Source organism: Neovison vison, chromosome 2, assembly GCF_020171115.1.
Source record: "Neovison vison isolate M4711 chromosome 2, ASM_NN_V1, whole genome shotgun sequence".
Classification (NCBI taxonomy): domain Eukaryota; kingdom Metazoa; phylum Chordata; class Mammalia; order Carnivora; family Mustelidae; genus Neogale; species Neogale vison.
In genome coordinates, this window is record NC_058092.1 from 143,358,760 (window position 1) to 143,375,227 (window position 16,468).

General features: G+C 49.9%; 1 protein-coding gene across 1 annotated transcript; it reads right to left on the bottom strand.

Annotated features, from left to right (window-relative positions):
- Positions 1-14,812: 14,812 nt before the first annotated feature.
- On the bottom strand, positions 14,813-15,946 carry LOC122898868 (thymidylate synthase-like). Its single transcript, XM_044236539.1, has one exon. The coding sequence runs from the start codon at positions 15,944-15,946 to the stop codon at positions 14,996-14,998; it is 951 nt and encodes a 316-aa protein (XP_044092474.1). The 3' UTR covers positions 14,813-14,995.
- Between the last annotated feature and the right edge of the window lie 522 nt (positions 15,947-16,468).

The following is a 16,468-nucleotide window of genomic DNA, read 5'->3' on the forward strand; positions in this document are numbered from 1 at the left end:
GAACTAGGATTAGGGTGAGGGCCAAGGTGATCACAGGCCCAATCTGCAGGCTCTGAGGACAGTTCATAGTGTACTGAAATTAAGGTGTCATGGAAGCACTAGCACAGGCCTTTCTGACTGGACTGTGTCCAGGATGGTCGCAAAAAGCAGGGTTGGCTTCATGGGACCATGGGAGATTCTTCATCTCTGGGGATTCTGCCCAGCTCCCTAGAGTTTGGTGTCTCTGGAGGAAGGGAAGACTGTGGTTTTCTGTCTCAGAGGAACCCCAAAAGAGGGATTCCTGAGATATGTTCTAGGTCTGGGCACCTGCAAACACGAATGAGGGTGAGGTTTTGCCCCAAAGGACCTCACAGGCACGCTCTGTAGGCTTCTGGCCCAGCTACTGAGGGGGTTTGTTTGAAAGCAGGATCATGCTGAGGGTCACAATGCCTGTTTGTGCTCAGGGAGGCTCCCATGAGTGGACGTGGTCTCATGGGCCATGCAGCTGGTTCCCAGTCTGAGGATAGGACACCCATCTCAACAGCCAGGTTTCCTGCCCTCATGAAGGAGGAGTACTGTTGTGCATCAGGTTCCCCCATACTCAGGGATTTGAGCTACGGTCTATTGAGAGATGCCTGAATATCCAGGATGAGAAGATGTGACTGCTTCGGGCCAAGACAGGTTCCAACAAAAGGTTATGGGGCCCACTGTCTGTGTGCTTGACTGGAGGTCGTGGCTCAGGCTGTGTCATACAGAGTCTGAGTGTCATGTCGGCCTATGATATTAGGGTGCCGTCGCAGACCATGCAGGTGGATCCTCATGTAGGGGTTATGGGCAGATTCACCAGGCACTTCTTCTTTCTATGGGGAATGCAGAATGCTGCGTTGTGGCTCCAGAATTCCCTATCAAGAGGACTTGGGAACCAGGATGGTGAGGATGGAATTGTCAACACAAGCTATGGTTAAATGCAGTGATAAGTGGAAGGCAGTTCCAGTGAGCAGCGTCTGATATGAGATATCCAGCACTGGAGTAAGTGTGGATATTAGATATTTGCTCACACTGGAGTTTTTGTCTATGATGACTGCCAAATGGAATGGTGGCATCACAAGGCCATGGAGGATTTCCCACTCTGTGACTTGTGAGATGCTCCAAACAGCAATGTTTACTTCTATTGGACAGGTGGAGTCTGGTTTGTTTACTCCAGTCCCAACTTGGAAAGTTTGTGTAGCAGAGCTCTCCCTCATGGATGCCTGAAAGCACAACTCCATTGACCATTGCAGCTGAGGAACATGGCAGGTTCGATCTGGTGCCTCTGAGGCGAAGTTCCAAGAGGCCTAAGTTGACATGGAGTTTCATGCTTTTTGGTCACAATGCTGGTTGTTATCCAGGGAGATGTTAGAATGTTTGGGTGGTCATGGGGTCATGCAGGATTGTCCTCCACTGAATCTTGGACACAGCTACAAAGATCAAGGTGTTTCTGGGGACATGAGGGGTTCTGTTGTGTGGCTGAGGACCACATGTTGGAATATAAGCTGGTACAGGGTAACAGGCCTATGGCACAGGAGCCTAATAACCTAAGCTAGGGTATTGATAAAGTCCTAGAGGCATGTTAGGTTCAAACTTCTGACTCAGGGCCTTTTACTTGGATGTCTGTCTGGAGGCAGGTACTCATTGTGTGTCAGAATATGCACATGGGCCCAGAGCATTCTTCGAAATTGAGCTGGGCCCAGGGCCTTTGTACTTTGCTTTTAATATTCATGGTTTTGGCAACCGTGAAGGGCAGAGTGTTCTTCAGGAGGGTTGTCACACTCGTCTGGTGTGGTGCCAGAGGTCCCATCCTGGACGGCATGTGGGCCACGGCTTTGGGGACAGAAATCTGCAAACACAAACTATGGTTAGTGTGACGGCTGGTGTGATCACAGGCCTAATCTGCAGGGCATGAGTGCACCTTACAGTGTACTGAAATTAAGGTGTCATGGAGGCAGTAGCGCAAGCATTTTTGTCTGGACTGTGTGTCTAGGACAGTCGCAAAATGTAGGGGAGTCTTCATGGGTCCATGGGAGATTCTTCGTCTCTGGGGATTCTGCTTAGCTCCCTAGAGTTTGGTGTCTCTGGGGGAAGGGAAGACTGCTTTTTCCTTCTCAGGGGACCCCCAAAAGAGGGATTCCAGAGACAGTTTATGGGTCTGGGCGCCTGGTAAACACGAACGAGGGTGAGGATTTGGACCTAGGGACTTAGCAGGCCTGCCCTGTGTAATCATGGTCCAGGCACCAAGGCGGTTTGTTTGAAAGCAGGCTCACGCTGAGGGTCACAATGCCTGTTTTTGCCCAGGGCGACAACCATAAGTGGCCGTGTTCTCATGGGCCATACAGCTGGTACCCACTCTGAGGGTTGGACAACCACCTAAACAGCCAGGATATCTGCCATGGGTTAGGAGGAGTACTCCTGTGCTTCAGGTTCCCCCATAGGCAGGGATTTGAACTACGGTCTGGGGAGAGATGCCTGAATATCCAGGTTGAGTAGATGTGATGGCTTCGGGCCACAACAGGTCCCTCCTGCAGGATATGGGGTGAACTATCTGTGTATATGACTAGAGGTCGAGGCTCAGGCTGTGTCAGACAGATCTTGAGTGCCCATCATAGTTTATGTTATTAAGGCGCCGTCGAGTGCCATGCAGGTAGATCCTCATGTGGGGTTTCTGGGCAGACTCACCAGGCACGTCTTCTGTTGTCAGGTAGGCAGAATGCTGCATTTTGGCTCCAGAATTCCCTGTCAAGAGGGCTTGGTGACCAGGAGGGTGAGGATAAAATTGTAAACACAAGCTACAGTTAAATTCGGTGCCAAGTGGAAGTCAGTTTGAGTGTGCAGCGGCTGATTTGAGATACCAACACCTGAGTAAGGGCTGATGTCAGATGCTTGCTCACACTGGACTTTGTGTCTACAATGACCACCAAATGGAGGGATGACGTCACGAGGATATTGATGAAGTCCTTGGGGCATGTCAGGGTCAATCTTCTGACTCAGTCCCTTTGACATGGATGTCTGCCTGGAGGCAGGTGCTCATGGTGTGCCAGAATGTATATTTCGGTCCAGAGTTTTTCTCGCAATGGTGGTGGGCTCAGGGCCTTTGTACATTGCTCTAATCTTCAGGATCTGGGTAACAGTGAAGGGCAGAGTTTCCTTCTGGAGGTTAGGCAGAGTCGTCTGGTGTGGCTCCAGAGGCCCCATTATGGAGGGCATGTGGGCCAGGGCTTTTGGGACAGTAATCTGCATACGCAAACTAGGGTTAGGATGAGGGCCGAGGTGATCACAGGCCTGATATGCAGGCCCTGAGGGCAGTGCATATTGTACTGAAATTATGGTGTCTTGGAGGTGGTAGCACTGGCTTTTCTGTCGGGGTTGTATTTCCAGGAAGGTCACAAATTGTACCGGTGGCTTCATGAGGCCATGTGAGATTCTTCGTCTATGGGGATTCTGCCCAGTTCCTTAGAGTTTGGTGTCTCTGGTTGAAGGGAAGATTGCTGTTTTCCATCACAGGGAATACCCAAATTTGGGATTCCAGGGACAGTTTCGGGGTCTGTGAGTCATGAAACACGAACAAGGGTGAGCATTTGGCTCTAGAGACCTTGCAGGAACGCTCGGCGGTCTCCTGGTGTACATACCAAGGGCGTTTGTTTGACAGCAGGCTCACGCTGAGGGTCACAATGACTGTTTGTGCCGAGGGCGGCTACCAAGAGTGGCCATGGTCTCATGGGCCATGCAGCTGGTTCCTGCTCTGAGGGTTGGACACCCATCTCAACAGCCAGGTTTCCTGCCATCTGGAATGAGGAGTACTCTTGTGCATCAGGTTCCCCCATACTCAGGGATTTGAGCTTCTATCTGGTGAGAGATGCCTGCATATCCAGGTTGAGAGTATGTAACGACTTGGGACAAGGCAGGTCCCCACTAGCAGGTTATATAGCTCACTGCCCACTTGCCCGACTATAGGTCATGGCTCAAGCTCTGTCAGACAGAGCCTGAGTGCTCTTGTCAGCCAATAATATCAGGGTACCATCGAGGGTCTTGAAGGTGGATCCCCATGTGGGGTTTCTGGGCTGTCTCACCACGCAATTCTTCTTTCTGTGGGGCATGAAGAATTCTGAGTTGTGGCTCCAAAACTCCCTATCAATAGGGCTAGGGGATGAGGAGGGTGAGGATGGAATTGTCAACACAAGCTACAGTTAAATTCAGTGCCAAGCAGAAGGCAGTTCCAGTGTGTAGTGGCTGATTCGAGATATCCAGCACCTGAGTAAGGGCAAATGTCAGATGTTTGCTCATACTGGAGTGTGTGTTTATGATGACACCAAATGGAAGGGTGGCGTCATGAGACCATGGAGAATTTCCCACTCTGGGGCTTGTGAGATGCTCCAAACAGCAAGGATTCCTTCTACTGGATAGGGAGAGTCTGGTGTTTTGCTCCACTGTACCCCATATGGAAAGTTTGGGTAGCAGAGCTCTCCCGAATGGATGTCTGAAAAGCACACCTCCATTGAAAATTGCAACTGAGGAACATGGAAGGTTCGATCTGTTGGCTCTGGGGAAAAGTTCCTTCCATCTTGAATTAACGTGGAGTTTCATGCTGTTGGATCACAAAGCTGGTTTTTATGCAGGCAGATGTTAGAATGTTGGGGTGCTCAGGGGCTATGCAGTATTCTCCTACACTGAGTATTGGACCAAAGTACCAAGAGCAAGGTATCCTTCTGGGTACAGAAGGGGTTTTGTAGTGTGGCTCAGGGAACATATGTTGGAATATGAATTGGTATTGGAGAACAGGCCTTTGGGGTCTGGCACCTGAAAATCTATGATAGGGTATCGATGAAGTCCTTGGGGCATGTCAGGTTCAATCTTCTGACTCAGGGCCTTTTACTTAGATGTCTTCCTGGAGGCAGGTGCTCATTGTGTGTCAAAATAGGCATTTCGGTCCAGAGTGTCCTTTGAAATTGACATTGGCTCAGTGGCTTTTACTTTGCTCTTAATCTTCAGGGTTTGGGCAACAGTGAAGTGTAGAGACTCCTTCGGGAGTGTTGTCACAATCATCTGGTGTTGCACCAGAGCCCCCATCCTGGAGGGCATGTGGGCCAGAGCTTTGGGGACAGAAATCTACAAACATGAACTAGGGTTTAGGTGACGCCCGAGGTGATCACAGGCCCGATCTTGCAGGCCCTGAGGGCAGCTCACATTGTACTGAAATTAAGGTGTCATGGAGGCAATAGTGAAGGCTATTTTGTCTTAGTTCTGTGTCCAGGACTGTCTCAAAATATAAGGGTGGCTTTATGGGGCCATGGGAGATTCTTCATCTCTGGGTATTCTGCCCAACCCCCAAGAGTTTGATGTCTCCGGAGGAAGAGAAGACTGCTGTTTTCAGTCTCAAGGGAACCCGAAAAGAGAGATTCTGGAGACAGTTTCTGGGTCTGGGTGCCTGGAAAACACCAACGAGGGAGAGGATTTGGCCGTAGCAACCTGGTAGGCCAACTCTGCGGACTCCTGGTGAAGTTATTGAGGGGTATTTTTTGAAAGTAGGCTCACGCTGAGGGTCTCAATGCCTTTCTGTGCCCAGGGCATCTCCCATGAGTGACTGTGGTCTCAAGGACCATGCAGCTGGTTCCCACTCTGAGGGTTGGACACCCATTTCACAGGCCAGATTTCCCACCATTGGGAAGGAGGAGTACTCTTGTGCTTCAGGTTCCCCCATAAGCAGGGATTTGAGCTAAGTTCTGGGGACTTATGCCTGAATAACCAGGTTGAGCAGAGAAGACAGTTTCGGGCTATGCCAGGTCCCATTTGCAGGATATGGGGCCCAATGTCTAGGTGGCTGACTGGAGGTTGTGCATCTGGTTATGTCAGACAGAGCTTTAGTGCTCATGGTGGCCTATGATATTAGGGCATTGTTGAGGGCCATCCTGGTGGATCCTAATGTGGTGGATCTTGGCATACTCACCAGGCACTTCTTTCTATATGGCAGGCAAAATGCTACGTAGTGGCTCCAGAATGCCCTATCAAGAGGGCTTGGGGACAATTAGGGTGAGGATGGAATTGTAAACGCAACCATGGTTAAATTCAGTGCCAAGTGGAAGGCAGTTCCAGTGTGCAGGGGTTTATTTGAGATATCCAGCATCTAAGTAAGGGTGGATGTCAGATGTTTGCTCACACTGGAGTTTGTGCCTATGATGACCGACAAATGGAGGGGTGGCATCAATCGACATGAGGATTTTCCATGCTGAGACTTGTGACATGCTCCAAAGAGCAAGATATCCTTCTACTGGACAGGTGGAATCTGGTTTGTTTGCTCCAGGGTCCCCCATGTTGAAATTCTGGATAGCAGAATTCTCTGACATGGATCCCTGGAGAGCACACCTCCACTGACCATTGCAGCTGAGGAACATGGCAGGTTCATTCTGTTTGCTCTCAGGCGAAGTACCAAGGGTGATGAGTTAACATGGAATCTCCTTCAGATGGGTCACAGTGCTGGTTTGTTACCAGAGAGATCTTTGAATGTGCTGGTGGCTAAGGTGCCGTGTAGGATTCTCTTATCCTGAGGGTTTGACACAGGTCAAAGACCACGGTTTCCTTCTGGGGACAGGAGATGTTCTGTTGTGTGGCTCAGGGACCACATGTTGTATCATAAGTTGGTATTCCAGAATAGGCCCCTGAGGACAAATACCTGACAACCTAATCAAGGGTTCCAATGAGGTCCAAGGGCATGTCAGGTTCAATCTTCTGACTCAGGGCCATTGAAGTGGCTGTCTGCCTGGATGGAGGGATCAGGTTGTTTCAGACTGTGCTTTTGCATCCTAAGTGGCCGCCAATATTGGGGTGGGCTCAGAGGCCTTGCAGGATGCTCTTAATCTGTAAGGTTGGACAACTGTGATGGGCACGGTTTCCTTGGATATAGCAGCCACGGTCCTTTGGTGCACCTTGAGTGAACCTGTCCTGGAGGGCATGTGAGCCATGGTTTTGGGAGAGAAGTCTGCAAACACAAAATCCAGTTCAGGTGAGTCAAGAGGCGATCGCAGCTGGGGGGAGCAGCTCGACAGGAACTGTAATTAGGGTGACTGGAAGATGGTAGCACAGACTTTTCTATCTGGATTGTGTGTGTAGAATGCACTCTGAATCCAAGTGAGGTCTCATGGGTCCATGGAGACTTTCCCGCTCTAAGGATTCTGGAGGCTCCACATAGTTTGGTGGCTTTTTCGGAGAAGATAAGAGTACTGTTTTCCATCTTAGAGGTGCCCAAAAACAGGGATTCCAGAGATGGGGTCTGGGTCTGGGCACCTGGAAAATCCCACAAAGGGTTAGTATTTAGGCCTAGGGAGGTACCAGGCCTGCAATGTGGGAACTTTGTGGTTGAACTGAGAGTGTTTGTTTAAAAGCATAATCAAGTGAGGGTCACAATGCCTGTTTGTGCTCCGGGAAGCCCTCAGTAGTTGGTGTAGTCACATTGGCCATGCACCTGGCTCCCAATTTGAGGGCTGGACACCCATTCCAACAGGCAGGTTTCCTTCCATGGGGAAGGAGTAGTACTTAATTATGCTTCAGGTTCCTCCACTGAAAGGATTCCAGCAAAGTCTGGGGAAAGGTCCCAGAATACCAGGATGGGTAGAGATGATGGACTTGGGACATGGCCAGTTCCACATGCTAGATATGGTGCCCACTCTCTGGGTGACAGACACTAGGTCGGGGCTCAGGCTCTGTCAGACACAACAGTAGTGGCCAGGGCAGTCCATATATCGAGGTTCCCTCGAGAGCTGAGCAGATTGATCCTCATGTGGGGATTCTGGACAGACTCAGCAGGTACTTTTTCTTTCTATGGAGGAGGCAGAATGCTACACTGCGGCTCCAGAATTCAATATCAAGAGGCCTTGGGGACCAGTAGGGTGAGGATGGAATTGTAAACACAAACTAATGTAAATTCAGTGCCAGCAGAACACAGTTCCAGTGTGAAGCATCTTTTTCGAGATATCCAGCACCTGAGTAAGGTGGTTGTCAGATGTTTGCTCACACTAGAGCTTGTGTCTATGATGACCAACAAATGCAGGGGTGGCATCAAAAGCCCATGGAGGATTTCCCCCACTGAGGCTTGTGATATTCTCCAAACAGCAAGGTTTCCTTCCACTGGACAGATAGAGTCTGGTTTGTTTGCTCCACGGTACCCCATGTGGAAAGTTTGGGTAGCAGAGCTCTTCAGCCTGGATGCCTGCAAAGCACACCTCCATTCTCCATTGCAGCTGAGGAACATGGCAGGTTCATTCTGGTGGCTCTCAGGCAAAGAAACAAGGCTTTGAGTTGACATGGAATCTCTTGCAGATAGGCCACAATGATGGTTTGTTAACAAGGAGATCTTAGAATGTGCTGGTGGCTAAGGTACTGTGCAGGATTCTTCTACACTGAGGGTTTGGCATAGGTCGAAGAGCACAACTTCCTTCAGGGGATGGGAGATGTTCTTTTGTGAGGCTCAGGGACCTCCTGTTGTATCATAAGTTGGTATTCCAGAAAAGGCCCCAGAGGATAGATGACTGAAAACTTAATCTAGGGTTCCAATGAAGTCCTATGGGCATAACAGTTTCAGTCTTCTGACTCCGCACCGTTGACGTGGCTGTTTGCCTATATGTAGGTGATCATGGTTTTTCAGATGCACATTTGCATCCAGAGAAGCCCCCTATATTGGAGTGGGCTCAGGGGCCTTGCATGTTTCTCCTTATCTGTAAGGTTTGGGCAACTGTGATGGGCACATTTTCCTTGGGGATGGCAGGCACAGTCCTGTGGTTTGGCCCCAGAGTCCTCATCCTGGAGGACATGTGACACATGTTTTTGGGAGAGAAGTCTGCAAACACAAATTCGGGTTAAAGTTATTGGCGAGGTGATCTCTGGGCCAATGCGTAGACCTGGATGGCAGCTCGTCAGGAAATGTAATGGTGACTGGAAGGTGGTTGCACAGGCTTTTTTATCTGGACTGTGTGTGCAGGATGGCCTCGGAATGCAGGTGTGGTCTCCTGCCTCAATGGGAGATTTCTCTTCTCTAAGGATCTTGGCGACTCCTCATGGTTTGGTGGCTTTTTCATGGAAGGGAAAAGTGCTGTTTTCCATCTTAGGGGTGCCCCAAAACAGGGATTCCAGAGACGTGCTCTGGGTCTTGGCGCCTGAAAAATCCCACCAAGGGTTAGGATTTTGGCCTAGTGTAGTACCAGCCCTGCAATGCGGGATCGTGGTGGTGCAACTAAGACGGTTTGTTTGAAAGCATGCTCAGGCTGAAGGTCACAATGCCTGTTTGTGCACAGGGCAGACTGAAGGAGTGGGCGTGGTCACTTTGGCCATGCACCTGGCTCCCACTCTGAGGGTTGGACACCCATCCCAACAGTCAGGTTTCCTTCCAAGGGGAAGGCGTAGCTCTCAATTGTGCTTCAGGTTCCCCCATTGGAAGGATTCCAGCAAAGTCTGGGAAAGGTGCCAGAATACTAAGGATGGGTAGAGAGGACGTACTTGGGCCATGGTTGATCTCACATGCTGGATTAGGGGCACCCACTCTCTGGGTGGCCGACACTGGTTCTCGGCTCAAGCTCTGTCAAAAATAAATTTTCGATCTGCTGGATATGGTGGAGCCACCGAGGGGGCTGAGTCGAAATGGACTCTCCTGCGGATGGTTCATAATGTGGGTTTGTGTACATGGAGACCATGGAATTGGGTGGTGGCACCGGGGCCCTGAAGGGTTCTCCTAACCAGAGATTTTGACACAACTCCAAAGAGCATGTTTAACTTGTGGAGATGACATCTGTTCTGATCGGTGCCATGGAATGTCGGTGTGGCCTCATGGGCCATGGATGTATCTTCCTCTCTAGAAATCTGGCTGTATTGCAAGAGCTTGTGTTCATTCTATGGGATGGGAAAAGTCCTTTTTTTTTTTTTTTATACCTCAGGTGTCCCACCAAAAGAGGGATTCCAGAACAGAGCCCTGGGGAGGGGTCACTGGACAAACTGACCTCTGGTTAAGATTGGGGGCCTAGGAGCATGGCAAACTCCATATGCGGGTTCTTGGTCCAGCCAGTGAGAGGCCTTATTTGAAAACAGAGCTCACACTGAGGGTCACAATGCTTCTTTGTGCCAAATGCGGCCTTCAAGCATGGGCAGGGCCTCATGGAATTCGCTGGTTTATCCTACACTTAACGTTGGACAACATACCAACCACAAGGTTTCTTGCCATGGAGAATGAGGAGTTCTCATTTCTGCATCACGTTCACCCCAGAGCAGCGATGGGAGATAAGTTATAGGTTCTGAAGCCTGAAAACCAAGGTTGGGAAGAGATGATGAGCTAAGAACATAGTGAGTTTGATGTGGTCAGTGTGCGGTCAGCTGTCTGGGTGTCAGTCGGGAGGTCCGGGTTCAATTTGTGTCAGACAGGACACTAGTGCCCAGGGTGGACTATATAATTGGGGTACAGTCAAGTGGCGTGCAGGTTGATCCTCATTTGTGGTTTCTGGGTAGCCCCATAGAGCAACGTTTTTCTTCTGGATGGCAGGCAGAGTGCTGCATTGTGGCTCCGGAATTGCCAAACAAAAGGGCTTATGGGCCAGGAGTGTGAGGACAGAAGTCTGAGAACACAAGCTAAGCTTAGGTTTCGGGGCAAGGGTACGGCAGGCACACACTACAGAGAAGAATCGAGATCTTGTGCATCTGAAGTCAGGGCGAGGATCAGACGTAGGCTCAGATGTAGGCTTGGAGTTTCTGTCGATGATGGCCCCTTCATGAAGGGCCAAGGCAACACGAGGCCATGGAGGTTTTTCTTCGATGGGAGTTGTGAGAATCTCCAAACCACAAGGATTCCATCTATGGGACAATTGAGAACTGTTGGAATGCTCCAGGACCTCCCATAAGGAATGACTCCAGAGCAGGGTTCTAAGGATGGATACCTGGACAGCCTGCCTCGCATTCCAATTGTATCCTCTCGACAATACAGGTTCAATCTGTTGGCTCTAGGGGAGCAACCAAGTGGGCTGAGATGAAATGGACTCTCCTGTGGATGGCTCATAATGTGGGTTTTTGTTCATGGAGACCTTGGAATGGAGCGGTGGCACTGGACCACGGAAGGTTTCTCCTAACCGGCGGTTTTGAGACAGCTCCAATGAGTAAGTTTCCCAGGTGGAGATGAGATTTGTTCTGATAGGTGCCTCAGGATACCCCTATATGCTGGTATTGAAAACCAGGCCTCTGAGGAGAGATGCCTGGTAATCAAAGCAATGGAATCTATTAGGGCCTAGGGGCCTGTCCAGTTCAATCTATTTCTCTGGGGAAATCTGTCTATTGGTCTGAGTGGATGTAGTTGTTCCACTGGTGTCAGATCACCCCTGTTTCTCCTGGGTGGCCTACACTATTGGGATTGCCTCGGATACTTTGGAGGTTTCTCCTAATCCTTAGGGTTTGCCAATGGAATGGGAAGAATTCCCTTGAAGAGGGCAGGCACAGTCCTGAGTTGTGGCTCCAGGGGTCCCAGCCTGGAGGGTTTGTGGGCCAGGGCTGTGGGGACAGAAGTCTGAAAACACAAACTCGGCTTAGGTTTGGAAGCTAGGTTAGGCAGTCCCAATCTACAGACTGTTAGGAGAACTCTTTGGGATATGAACAAAAGGCAACAGTGAGGCGCTTGCTCAGGCTTTTGATCTGGATTTTGTGTCACCGATGGCCATGCAATGTCGAGGTCGCCTCATGGGTCATGGACGAGTCTGCCTTTCTGGGGATTTGGCCCGATCCCAAGAGTTTGGTGCAATTCTGTGTTATGAGAGGAGTCCTTCCTGTTTTTTCACCTCAGGAGTCCCACCAAAAGAGGGAACCCAGAACAGCGCTCTGGAGAGAGTCAACTGGACAACCAGACCTCTGGTTTCGATTGGGACCTAGGGACAATGAAGCACCATATGTGGGCTCTTGTTCCAGCCACTGAGAGGTCTTACTCGAGGAAAGGGAGCACGCTGAGGGTCATAATTCGTGTTTGTGCCAAACGTGGCATTCAAGCATGGGCGGGGCCTCATGGGCCACGCTGGTTTCTCCTACACTGATCATTGGACAATATGCAAACCACAACGTTTCTGGCCATGGGGAAGGTAGAGTACTGATATCTGCATCATGTTAGCCCCTGGGCAGTGACTGGAGATAAGGTCTAGTTTCTGAAGCCAGAAAACTGAGGTTGGGAAGAGATGACAACCTAAGGCCTTGGCGGGTTTGATGTGCTCAGTGTGCAGCCAGCTGTCTGGGATTCAGTCAGGAGGTCCGGGCTCAGGCTGTGTCAGACTGGGCATTAGTGCCCAGGGTAGACTGCAAAATCGGGGTACAGTCGACTGGCATGTAAGTTGATCCTCATTTTTTCTGATTGGTGCCATCCCGACATTCCACAGCCATCGTTGACACAAATTCCAGACAAAAACCTGAGGAAACGCCTCACACTCTCCAATTTAAAATCCCGAGGAGCTGCCCTCAGGGTCTGCAGATTGGGCCTGCCATAACCTCGCCTGTAACTCTAAGCCCAATTTTGTGTCAGAAGACTTTGTTCCCAGAGCCCTTAACCCCATGCCCTCCAGAATGGGGCCGCCAGAACCACACTACATCACTGGGCCTCCTCTCCGGAGGAAACTCTGCCGTCTCAGTTGCCCAAACCCTCCAGATTAGGAGAAACTGGCAAGGCCCCTGAGCCCACCCCAATTTCATAGGCCACTCTAGACAGAATGCACAGTCTGAAATAGCCTCAGCACCTACCTCCAGGAAGACTTGCAGGTCAAAGGCCCTGGATATGAAGGCTAAACATGACATGCACCTACAACCTCATAAGAACCCTAGCCTAGGTATTCAGGCCTCTGTGCCCAGAGGCCTGTTCTTGAAATTCAACATATGATCTGACATGTGGTCTCTGAGCCATACAAGAGAAACCCTCCTGTCCCGAGAAGGAAACATGGCTTCTGGGAACTGGATCTAACCCTCAGGTAGGAGAATCCTGCATGGCTGCAAACCCACCAACACGTTCTAAGGTCTCCCTGGACACCAAGCGGCATTGTGACTCATTAGACTGAGAACATCCGTCAACATAGATCACTTGGAAATTGGAATCAGAACCAGCATATCAAGCCTGACGTGTTTCTTCGCTGCAATGGTAATGCAAGGAAGGCTTCCCATGTCTCCATTCAGAGACCTCTGCTATCGAATCTTTCCATATGGGGGAACCCTGGAGCCCTCTAAGAGGACTTCCCATGTCCTGCAGTAGGAAACCTTGCTGTTCGGAGCAAATCACAAGGTCCTGCTTGGGAAAACCTCCAAAAATTCTTGAGGCCACCCCACAATTCGTTGACCATCATCGATACAAACTCCATCGTGAGCAGACATCTGACCCTCGCCCATACTCAGGTGCTGGGGATTTCGAAACAACCACTGCACATTGGAATGGCCATGTGTTTGTCACTGAGCTTATTTGTGGCTTGTGTTTTCAGACTTCTGTCCTCACACCTCTCACCTGCAAGCCCTCCATATTGGGAATTCTGGAGCCACAATGCAGCCTTCTGCCTGTCCACCAGAAAGAAGAAGTGCCCTATGGGTCTTCGCAAAAACCCACATGAGGATCCTCCTTCACGGCCCTCAGTGGCACCCCAATATAATAGGCCTACCTCTGCACAAATGCTCTGTCTGACACAGCCCAATCCCTGACCTCCTGTCAGCCATGCAGATATTAGACCCCATATTCTGCAGGTGGGTCCAGCCTTGGCCTGAGGTCATCATATCAAACCAACCTGTGTATTCAGGTACCTGTCCCAGACTTACCTCAAATTCCGGCCCATAGGCGACCCGGAAGCACAAAAGAGTAATCCTCTTTCCCCATGGCCAGAAAACTGAATGTTGAGATGACTGTCCAACCCTCAGAGTGGGAGCCAAGTGCATGGCCCATGAGATGACACCCACACAGGATGGGCAGCTAGGGCCAAACAGGCATTGTGACCTTAAGAATGAGACCCCTTTCCAAAGAACCCCTTGGGAGGTGGACCAGGATCCCACAGAGAGGGCCTGTCATGGCCCTAGGCCCAAAACCGAAGCCTTGGTTGGGTTTTCCAGGTGCCTGGACCCAGAACCCATCTTTGGAATCCCTATTTGGACAGGACCCCTGAGATGGAAAATAGCATTTTCCTCTTTCCCAGAAAAATATCAAAATCCTGGGTGCCAAGCAAAATCCCCAGAGTGGAAGAATATCCCATGGACCCATGAGGTCACCCCTCCATTTTTGCCATCCTGGGCACACAATCCAGACAGAAAAGCCTGTGCTCCTCCCTCCAGCCACCTGAATTTCAAATCCTGAGGAGCTTCCATTAGGGTCTGCAGGTCGGGACTGCCATCCCCTCACTCCTAATTCTGACCCAAATTTGTGTCTGAAGTCTTTTTTTTTTTTTTTCCAAATGAGAATAGAGCATATGTTTATTTAGGAGGGTTCAGTTAAATCTTTTAGGCAGGATGTGAGCAGAATGGCAATACAGAATTTAAAATTAAAAAAAAAATGAATGCAGAACACATCTTTATTATAGCAATATATAAAGCAAGTAACTTTAAATGTTCATAACCACAACCGTACATTATTAATGAATGCTGGTGTTATTCAGCTTGCTCAGATTTGGGGGAAGAGCTGATGTGTAATTCCTGAAATGCATGGACCTTCATAAAAATGGGGGGTTGAAATGCATGTACATGTTTTAGGAGTCTTCTAGTTTTTATTCTCGTCTGAGTCCGCATCATGGCATTTTTACATGTCCTCAGTGAGTTAACCAAATTCAAGGCATTTTGTTGCTAAGAGATCAGGCAAGGTTATGTTTCTCAGTGGCAACATTCTTACAAGTTAGTAAATGCTGGTCACCAAGAGATTTTTGACCTAGTTCCCTCTTCCTCTAGGGCAAATGAGCTTTCACCTGGGCACTCAGTCCAAACCCTACAGACTGAATAGCCTTCAAGTACCTCCTTTAAAAGCACTTTAAACAGCCATTTCCATTTTAATAGTCGGGTGAGGACTGTACCCTTCAATCTGAAAGTCTTCAGCCTTGAAGTCATCGATTGTTTCAACTTTTCGAAGGATTTTGAGTTTCGGGAAAGGCCTTGGTTCTCGCTGAAGCTGCATTTTCAGTGGCTCAATGTGACTCAGGTAAATATGTGCATCTCCCAAAGTATGTACGAAGTCACCTGGCTTTAGGCCTGTGATGTGTGCGATCATGTAGGTGAGCAGGGCATAGCTGGCGATGTTGAAGGGCATGCCCAGGCCCATGTCCCCTGACCTCTGGTACAGCTGGCAGGACAGCTCACCATTCACCACGTAGAACTGGCAGAGGGCATGGCACGGTGGGATGGCCATCAAAGGAAGATCTTTTGGATTCCAACCACACAGGATGATTCTTCTGTTATCAGGGTTGGTTTTGATTGTGTCAATGACCTTTTGCAGTTGGTCTACTCCTTGACCTGAATAATCTGAATCCTTATCTATGTATTCTGCCCCAAAATGCCTCCACTGAAAGCCATAAACTGGGCCTAAGTCCCCTTCTTCTCTGTTGGAGAATCCCAGGCTGTCCAAGAAGTCTCGAGACCCATTGGCATCCCAGATTTTCACTCCCTTGGAAGACAGTTCCTTAGCGTTTGTAGATCCCTTGATAAACCACAGCAACTCCTCCAAAACACCCTTCCAGAATACGCGTTTTGTTGTCAGCAGAGGAAATTCATCTCTCAGGCTGTAGTGCGCCTGCATTCCAAACACTGACAGCGTGCCAGTGCCGGTGCGGTCATCCTTCCAGACCCCGCAGCGCAGGATATGCTCGATCTGCCCCAGGTACTGCAGCTCCCCGTGGGGTGCCGGCTGCGGCTCCGTGGCCGGTTTCTGCACCATGGGCGGCGACGGCGACGGCGGGCACTGCAGCTCGGAGCCCAGGGCGGGCATGGCGCTCACGCGGCTGCGGGGCCGGGACGCGGGCAGCGGCTGATGGCAGGTGTCTGAAGTCTTTTGTCCCAAAGTCCTGACCGACTTGCCTTCCAGGATGGGGCCTAGGGAACCACATAACATCACTGGGCCTTTTCTCCTGAAGAAACTCTGCCCGTATCAGTTTCCCAAAACTTCCAGATTAGAAGAAAACTGCAAGTCTCCTGAGTCCACCCTAATTTCATAGGACGCTTTGGAAAAAAATGCACAACCTGACACAGCCTCATCACCTACCTGCAGGATGACATGCAGGTCAGTGGCACTGAGTCCGAAGATTGAACCTGCCATGCCCCTACAACATTATCAGAACCCTAGCTTAGGTTTTGAGGTCTCTCTCCCCAGAGGCCTGTTCTGGAAATTCAACATATGATCCAACCTCATGGTCCATGAGCCATACAAGATAACACCTCCTGTCTGGAGAAGGAAACCTGGCTTCTGGGTACTGGGTCTAATCCTCAGGATTAGATTAGAATCCTGCATGGC

Excerpts from the sequence above, each read along its gene's own strand:
- LOC122898868 (XM_044236539.1), bottom strand. The coding sequence starts at position 15,946 with ATGCCCGCCCTGGGCTCCGAGCTGCAGTGCCCGCCGTCGCCGTCGCCG.